At 50.4% G+C, this 9,367-nt stretch overlaps 1 protein-coding gene across 4 annotated transcripts in view; it reads left to right on the plus strand.

The window, feature by feature from the left end:
* Nucleotides 1–3,248, plus strand: part of KIFC3 (kinesin family member C3) — a 61,659-nt gene extending 58,411 nt beyond the window's left edge. For all 4 annotated transcript variants that reach the window (XM_026652666.1, XM_026652665.1, XM_026652668.2 and 1 more), the window contains 2 exons: nt 264–372; nt 2,572–3,248. In XM_026652666.1, the coding sequence (XP_026508451.1) occupies nt 264–372; nt 2,572–2,597 (135 nt within the window). In that variant the 3' untranslated portion in view covers nt 2,598–3,248. The remainder of the gene's footprint in view (nt 1–263; nt 373–2,571) is intronic.
* Nucleotides 3,249–9,367: the final 6,119 nt, after the last annotated feature.

Consider the following 9,367-nt stretch of genomic DNA (forward strand, 5'->3'; position numbering starts at 1 on the left):
AGGGCCTGACTTTTGGAACGCCCTCTGAGTGGCCTTCCAGAATACACCAGCCTGCTCAGAATACAACAGCCCATTTTCTGACTGCCTCGAGCAATAGTGATCCCATTATGCTGGTCCTGCATTCTTCACATGGCTGCCTGGAAAGCGGCAGATTGACTAGGCTGGCCCAGTGGGGTGATTTGTCTTAAAAAATCCTTAATGGTGCAGTCACTGTAGCTTTTCTTTGCAGTCTGATCCCAGTCTCCGTCTCTCTCTCTCTCTAGAATGATTCACCAGTGGCAGCACAGCCCTCCATTCGAACACATTCTTCTCCTAGCTCCGGGACACCTACAAGACGAGCAGGCTCATTCCGGAGGAAGCTCCAGACCTCAGGTAGGTGTAGTGGAGAGGTCTCCTTTGGCCTCGCTGTGCTCCCCTATTTTCGATAATGCTTCCTGACACATGTGGATGTGAATAACAAACTCCAGACTCTTCACCCTCTGTCCAAATGGTATTAATTCCCACCCCCACCGCCGCACCCAGCTATGGTTTCTGAGTCCCTCCCAGCAAGAAGAGAACTTCTTTTGAAGGCATCGTTTGCACAAAAGGCTGACCCAGAGGGCTTGTCTTACCATACATGTGTGAGCATTGGCTCTGCAGCAGCAGACAGAGCCCTTAGATCTCACTCCGGCAAGCTGCTTTATCCAATGGCACATAGGCTGTAGAGTAAATTCACAAGGCCCTAATAGGGCAAAGTTAGGAGGCTCGTGTGAGTGGATGATGGTGTGACAGACTGATTATATCCTGTAAGATCCTGGACAAACCTTAGGGAATTAAGACAGACTAATGTAATTGCTCTGGTTATCCACTCTTTGAAGCCACCCTCCTTGGATTTCAAATTGGATTCTCCAGGGACCCACAGACAAAGGGGATTTTTGGATAAATAGCCTGGTTTTAAACTGGCTCAGGGCCTTCTTCCAGCCAATGGGCAGGACCCCTGCTCCACAGAGGGCCCCAGCCCTTAGGGAAGGGTTGGGCCTACTGAGACCCTGTAAGACTGTGTGCTTTTTTCTGAGCTGAAGCTGTGATGAACTTGAAACCACAAGGAAACCAGTTGGGTGGTGTATGTGTGGGGATGGGTTGGGGGGGTGAAGGACTACTCCTGCCAGAGCCCATATTAGGATTGGGGTGATCTCTGGTAAGCTTTTTAGCATATGTGTAGGTTCTTCCATTGTTTTTACTATGTTTTCGGTGTGGTGCTTTTACCTTAAGAATAAAAGAGGCTTGCTTAGAAAGAGCTCTATGGTGAACACTGTTAACCATCTCTGAAGAGAAAGCAAGCAGCTGTGCTTGGGCAGTCTGGCTCTGCTGCTGGGAATACCACAGTGAAGGCAGGGAACTGTGCAGCCTGGAAATACCCCAGACAGACGGGAGAGAGACGTGGGTCTCCACCCAAGAAAGGGAGCTGGAATCCTGGTGCCCTTGCTGGGTCACTGAGGGAAAACACGGGGCAGTTGCCCTGAACTGTGACAAAGGGCTTTTCGGATACATCCAGGCCCGGTGTGAGAAGAGCGATCCTAGGAGCGGAGGTGTCCACCTGCTCTGATGTGTTGTGCTCTATTCATGTTGCCTTTTGAGGGTCTTCACCGGCCAGTTCTCCAGATAAATTCCAGAATAGACATGACTAGGGAAAAGAGGGTTGGTAACAGCCGGGGCTAGTGCAGCAGAGAACTAACTGCCCATTCGCCTGGAATAAGCTCATTAGCTAAACACAAATTATCTGGCACAGTCCCAGTTAAACCTCTGCCACCTCCCTTCTCTGAAGAGGACCCTAATCCTAACGCTGTGGTGACACCGCCTGGTCTGAGATCTTCATCCCACCTGCTCTGCCTCTGCTCCAGCATCCGTGTAGTGGGGAGCCGGTGCTGACCAAGGGAAGAGGTTTTCATTGCAGACTGCAAGCTGTCACCGCCTCATTTAAGGACCAGTAATGGCCATATAGTTTGACAAGGCAGCACAGCAAAAACCACCCTTGGCAGCCCTTCCTGAATGGGGCAGAAAGAGAAGGTGGTGCTACATAACCAGCCTCAATCAATCCCCTTTGTGCACTGCTCTGAATCCCACTGCCAACTTCCCCTCCTCCCTGTAGCACAGAGAGAAAAGGTGGGGGAAGGGGGAGGCTTCGTTGCAGGGGGCGGGAACATGTGTAACCTCGTCTCCAATGAAACTCTGTTGTTCACTTTGATTTCAGCCTGAAATTAGGGGCAGTCCTGGCCTCCAGGTGAGCATGTGCAGGTATGGAGGGTAGTCGGGTTTCAGCCTTTCTGTAAGCGGTGAAGGTCTCTACTTCAGCAAATGCTTAAGGGGGACGGTCAAGTCTGCTCAGTAACTGGCAAAGGGGGCTTGTGTCTCGGGAACGGTGTGCGGTGGTTTGCAGTCTCTAATGCAGGGCACTTTTTCTTTGGCAATCCCTGGTGGTAGCAGGGAGAAGCCCTCAGACTCTAGGAGCACTGTCTGCACATTGGTGTTTGGGGCAGGAATTGCGCATTCTCCCCTCTGCCATAGTATTGATGCTCTCTTCTTTCCTTGTAGGAAAGCTGAGGCCAGTCCCTGTGTGATGGACACACTCAGCTGGGGAACAGGATCTGCTCCAGACCCAATGAGCTCATGGTGTGAAGGAGAATTCCTGCGTTTCAAGAGCTCTGGAAACGGAAAGAGACTCTCTCCACCGCCCCCACACCTCTCCCATTGGATTGACAGTGCACGCTACTGTGCCCTGTCACACATTCAGGAGAGAGGAGGACTCTGTGGGATCCAAGAGCCAAAGGTGAAGACAGTTCTCTCCAGGCTCCTGGGCAGAGGCAGAAGCTCTTGGAAGCATGGACACAGGTTGCTCCACTGCAGATGTGAAACCAGGTTGTCAGGTGCCGGTTCTCCTTCCCCCATCTCTGAACCAAGACTCCTGTAGAACTAAAGTCCCACCCGGAGACTCGTGTCACCACATAGGGGCACCAAGCTTGGCCGTGCACAGTACAGACTCCATTGCTGGCAATGGATGCCCCTGGAGCTGGATTCTGGTGGAACTGAGCCCAGGGGACTTTACCTGCCTACCTGTGGCACTTATGCATGTACACTTTTATTTGCCATATGGAGGTTTTTAATGGATTTGAAGGGAGAGTAGAGCTGCCAGGGGCTTCTCCCATCTCACTGCCCCTGGCTTTGTTTTTAAACGAATAAAGAGTATCACCAAGCTGTTGGTTTAAAACCTACCAACCAACCAAACGTGTCTGTGCTTTCCTTGGTGCAATGACCAGGGCTGCGTCTGTTCGGACCTATTCATGGCTGGCCGGCTGCTGCCAGAGTGAGGGCTGTGGAAGGGAAGATCACAGACTTTTATGCCACCGTCTTCATCGCCTCATACATAGCAGGGGTAAAGCTTGTGTAGGCGTCAGCTGGTCGAGGACAACCTAGACGGGAGGTAATTTACTGCAGGGACGTCCGCATTGGCCCCGGTTCAAACTTCATGCTGACGTTCTTGCACACATGCTATTTCATCGGATGCTGCTGCCTGACACCCCCCCAAAGGGAGGGGAAGGGTGAACTTCAGAGGTAAGGGTGTGTGCCTCTTACTCTTGGATTTAAACAGCATTTAGGGATCCAGAGGCCATAATTTGCTGTGCTAAAGCTCACACTCCATTCACTTTGAAGCGGTCTTCCAATGATTTTCACCTCTGCAAATTGCAGAGGGGACTGTCCTCTTCACCCACTTCCCCTAACAATACAAGCAGTACCATCTTCTGAACCCACGTTGCTGTGTCTCAGGCAGTCCTCCCCCTCCGCCACTCATCTCCTTAGCTGGGGAGGGTGGGGATAGCCGCACAGGACAGCAAGTTTGCTGGTCATGAGGGTAAATGGTGAGGCCGAAATGTTTTAGCCCTTCCCTGTTGTTTGTCCCTTGGCAGAACTTACCCAGGGCACAGGCACTCTGCCATGACGCGTCCGGCAACCTCTGCGTATAAAAGCAGCAACCAGCCACCACTAAAAGCAGCTGAACTGTCTGCCTCAAACCAAGGGCTCCTCAAAGCCAGCCAGAGGTCCTTGGATCCAACTCTTCCCACTCTAGAGGCAAATGAAGCGCTTAAGTGACTTTCAGACCTGTATCCATTGGCAGGAGAGGGGTACAGAGGTTAAGGTTAGAGCCGAGAAAAGCAACCACTGCCTTTTAACTGGTGTTTTCCTTGTAGCTATGACCCAGGCTTCCAGCTAGCTCGCAGATATAACTTGGTACTGCTCGGCAGGAGGCTGTAACAAGCTGGAGCAGCCAGGTGGTAACCATAGTGGCGCTATCTCGCTTGCCAAACACCAAGGGGTTCTTAACACTGGGTTTAGAAAACTGAATCAGTCCTTTCCCACCTCCTTTCCAGGATCAGTCTGTCTCCCCGAGGCTACTCCTGCCGAAACATGTGCCAAATTCTCCCAGATGTCACCAGGGCGTCTATTTATTTTGACGCTTGCATAGTCCAGCAAAGGCGGGAATCCCGCTCCCATTGAAAGCAAGATCAGGCCCCACTGTGTGTGAACATTGGAGCCAGAACCTTTTCTTACCGTCCCTCTGCGTCTCACCACTACCCCCACCCCCAGGGTGCATGCAGTACTTGACATACAGGGCTGTGCAAAAAGCACCTGTTAATGTGCCAGTGTAGTAAGGCTGCTGAGCGGCGATCGAATGTTTAAAAAAGCTTCAAATAAAGCTAATTGTAAAGCTATTTAAAAACCTCCTCCACTCTTTCTAAACAGATCCGTGTGTTCGTTCATGGACGTGTCAGAAATATTTATATCCTCTCTTACAGTATCTGACTGAAAAGAAACAAGCAACAAACGTTGGTTCATATAGTGAAGTGTGGATGTTGTCTAACGTTTGGGGGTGGGATGGGGTGCGGTGGATGGAGTTCAAGCTGTTGTTTAGAGCAGCTGCCCAAATACACCCAACAGGTGTGCTGGCCTGCATTACGGAGACCAGGCTGCCTTTGTCAATCTTCCCCGTATTATAAAGCCTTGATTCCACCTTGGCTCTTTCTAAGCTTGTTCTTGCGCCGTGGAGTCTATTTAAAACCTCTAGCCTTTTGTAAGAGTAGATGTTTTTATGTATTTTAATAAAAAGATCCTGTTTTGTAACAAAACTTATTTTAAATAAATTGTATAAAGCAACTGCTTTCACGCTCTTTATTTGCCTGCCACTAGTTTATGATCTCTCTCCTGCTGGCTGCTGCAACAGCTTAAAATTCTTTCCGCTCCCATTTTACGGCCATTTGCAAAACGTGTTGCTTTGATCAGTCTTTCAATGCTTTATTCTAAAGCGCCTATTTAATCTCTCTTTTTGCTGCTGTTTATTACAATCTGAGGTGCAGCTTGTCTTCTGCAAGCCGCTGCCTGAGAAACATACAAAAACGTAGGTGCTTTTACCATCACAGACCTTAAACTTGTCATTTTTGGCACAGGGTGGAATTATTCTCTTTTCTATTTAGCGGTGGGTGGGAGGGAGAGAGGCCACAGCTGACAGTGCACTGTAGGGATGGTTCCTGGCAGGGACGCGATCCTAGCTTGTTGCCTCCTCGGAGCTAGTGCAGGTGGCCTGAAAAGGATTACATGCCTGCTCGTTGCAGCGAGTCAGAAAATGAAGGGAGAATGTGGATCTCCCACTTCTAACAGAACCTTAATCAGCATGTGTCATCCTCCCGCCAATTAGTACTCCTGGGGCAATTCTGCACCACTGCACATGCGCAGAATTTATGTCCCCCACAGATTTCTTTCCTTCCCTGCAGAAAAATGACTTTCTGATGGGGAAGCAAAGGGAAGCCACAAGAGCAGTCATGTTTTGGGTGTCCAGGGCAGCCAGCAGAGAGGTAAATCACTGTGGGGCAGGAGGCAGGACTGGCGAAGACCCGGCTGGTGGCTCCTACCCTGGGCTGGGGAGGACGGGACTTCCTCTTCCCCTGCACAGCATCCAGGGCCAGGTCAGACTCACCCCCACTTTCTCCCCCAAATGCAGGAAGCTCTGCAAACTCCCCCTGCTTCCTGCACCCATTGTTCTTCAGCTGTATGGGGAGGGATCCCTGTACAGGGAGCTGCCCCCCCCATCTGCCCAACACTCATGCATCCAGACCCCCTCATACCCAGACCCTCCTGCTGAGCCTCAGCCCTTTGCACTCAGAACTCCCCCCCCCCCCCCCGGCGCCACCTGGATCCCCACCCCACTGAGCCCCACTCCCCCAGCATCTGGACTCCCCTCTGAGCCCCACCCATCCCTCAGTCCTTTCTGCCAAGCTCTATCCCCCCGTACCCAGACCCCGCCCCACTGCCCACTGACCCTCAACCACCTTCGCCTGGACTCCCTTGCAGAGTCCCATTACCGCTGCACCCAGGAAACACCCCCCCCACCAAAGCCCCTGTGCATCCAGATCTCCCCTGCACCAGGATCCACCACTGAGCTGCCCATACCCAGATTGCCCCCCACAGAACCCTCTCAACCCACACCTGGATCCCCCCATACTAAGCCCCTCCACACTTGCATCCTGCCTTGCCCACATAGGGGGTAGGCCCAGTCCTTGTGCTGTCAGGGTTGGGTGCAGCCTCACCACTGAGTTCATGTCCTAGGAGAGGGGGAAGAGCTTCACAGGGATCTCCCACCTCTTTGCAGCCAGTGGCCTGTGTTCCCCACTGCCATGCTAGAGTCTCCACATTTATTGGACAAAAAAGATGTGCAGAATTTTAAAATATTGTGCAGAATTTTTATTTTTTGGCACAACATGCCCTCAGGAGTAAATTAGGACAAGGAGAGGGTTGCAGCTTCAAGCTGGCTTCTGTGCACAAGCATGTAAGTGGGGAGGAAACTGAAGGGCAGCACTTCTTGATGCACGTACAGAGTAACGTTGGATGCAGCGACAGGAAAAGACTTGTAGGAGGTGGATGGAAAGAATGGCATTGCAGTTGCCTAGGTTAGCTGCTGTGTGGGGAAGGAGGAGTTGGGCTAAGCCATAGCGTCTCCAGCTCCTTAACTAAGGTTGCTTAGTTTGTGAGAGATTCAGGGTTTGGCACTAATCAGTCCCTTTCCTCAGCTAACACCCATTCCAGCTCCATACAAATCAGGAACACAGGTGAGTCAGGTAAGAACAGTTGTGTACCACTTCCAGTACAGAGCAAATACAGTAACTCTGGCTCCACATTACTCTGCTCTCCTGGGCCTCAGAAGTTCCTGACCTGAGTCTGCTCAGCCTTGTACCTATGCTCTACAACAGTCTCCCTCCCCGTCAAGCAGCCAGGACATACCCAACGAAGAACTCCCCGCCCGGAAGAGTAAAAGGACCAATCAACACAGGGCAAGAGCACCCCCTGCCTGCCCCTCATCCACCAAATAACCAGCTGCAGTTTTGCTAGAAAGCAGCCCTGGAGTTAGCTGATCTCCTACCAGACCAGAACCGCGGGCAAGTGAGGAACTCTAGGTGCACAGGAATCACGTAAAAGGGACTCTGCTACCAACACCAGTTTCATTCTTTCCTCTTGTAACAAAACAGCACAGCACTCGGACTGCACCAGAAACCAGTGAGCACCGCCAGCCCCAACTTCACATTCTGCCACGGCCGAGCAGTACCACACTGTAATTAAAATGCACCTCTACAGTGGTGGGATGAAGAGTGGCCTCGTTAAGGTGACGCTAGCTTGCCTATTATATACCTACATTTGACCCAAACACACCTTTGAACTTTACCAAAATCAGATCCATCTACCTGAAATTTCACACCAGATCTTAACACGGACAGCAAAATTTGTATGGACAATTCGGGCTCAGTCAGACAAGGCATTTAAGGGAGAGGGGGCAGGGTTTGCTTCAGACAGATTTCCTACAATGTAGTTTGGCTCATCCTAGCGCCAAGCCAGCTTGACCAGTAGAGGATGCGCTTCTATTGTTCTGTTGGTCCTGTTGAGGAGTGGTGCTTGGTCGAGTTGGGTGGGGAATTAACTATGTTTGTCACACACAAGACTTTATAAAGGAATAGAAACTTTACAAAGCCTACAGGGCCTGCTGTAGACATCACATAGGCTGCATGGTCCAGAAGCAGGTGGCCAGGAATGGTAAGGGAGAAAGAGTAGTAGAGAGTAGATTCCCTACATTTATTCTTTGCTCTCTCCCTCACTTCTGGAGTTCACGACTGCTGAACTGAAACTAGGGAGTGGGGTGCTGGAGACAGCAGCGGATTCAGATTTAACCTGAAATGGATTTCATTTACCAGACACACTATTATTTATTTCACCTGTTTATAGGGAAACACTTGCAACACCCCTAGAGCTGGTGGACAAATCGTTAAATCAGCAGCCTACAAACTAACAGCTCCAAGAGACAGCCTGATGGAGAGAGACAAACTCCAAGACCAACCACGATGGATCAGTTCCTAGACTACTAAATGATCGCAGAAGCTGAAAGGATACAGCATGGGCAAAAAACAAGGGAGGCACCCCAAGGAGCCAATGACAGGCTAAAACCAAGGGGCGTTCCCGCATGTCAGAAAGCTAGTATTTGGCCAGGATATTTATTTTAAGCAGCAGACTAAACCTCTATGCACTTAACCATGAAGAACATCTGCTACCACAGTCTGAGGCATGAGCCACCATGCTCAGAAGTGGAGCCAGGACTTTTTGACTGAACCCAAGCACTTACTTACTGCATCTCAGCAAGAGTCACAAACTCAACCAAGCAACTGGGCATTTGCTCCATGCTGCTCTGAAGCAATCCCAGCAGAGGTTAGTTCCTTCAGGCTGGCAGAGCTCTCCAAAGAATTATGGAAAGCAACTGATGAGTGGTCTCAGGGTACAAATCACTTAGCCTGAGGAGGCTGCACCCAACCCCTAGAACCACATTGTCTGTCTCTTCACAGCTGAAGAGGCCAGTGTTAGAAGTTTAACATATAATTGTGTTTACAGAGCTCCGCTGTATTTACCAAAAAAAGGGAAGCTCTGACTCAACTGTTCTCCCCACCACATGCACTAGGAGAGAAACCACCTTTTTCCCTCTCAGTTCAGCTGCTCCATGCGGACACAGAGACAGCTGCAGAATGACTATTTGCATTACTGGGTGTTTTGTGAAAGACAAATAGTCAGGTAGAGAGAAAAACAACTAATTGCGCCATTTCTGATGCAGAAACAGCTGATGCTGAGAAAGGCAGTTTGCCTCCAGCTCAAGTTGTTATTTTCAGAACATTTCCTCCATCCTTCACCAAGTACCTGCAGCTTTTGGCCTTCTGGCACAGTTGCACCCGATCTACACAGAGTGCCAGGGTAATCCTCACCCAAGCATGGATCATTGCTTACTTACAAAGTTGGCACAGGATAAGAA

Source organism: Terrapene carolina, unplaced genomic scaffold, assembly GCF_002925995.2.
Source record: "Terrapene carolina triunguis isolate 2854851 unplaced genomic scaffold, T_m_triunguis-2.0 Scaffold130, whole genome shotgun sequence".
Lineage (NCBI taxonomy): Eukaryota > Metazoa > Chordata > Testudines > Emydidae > Terrapene > Terrapene triunguis.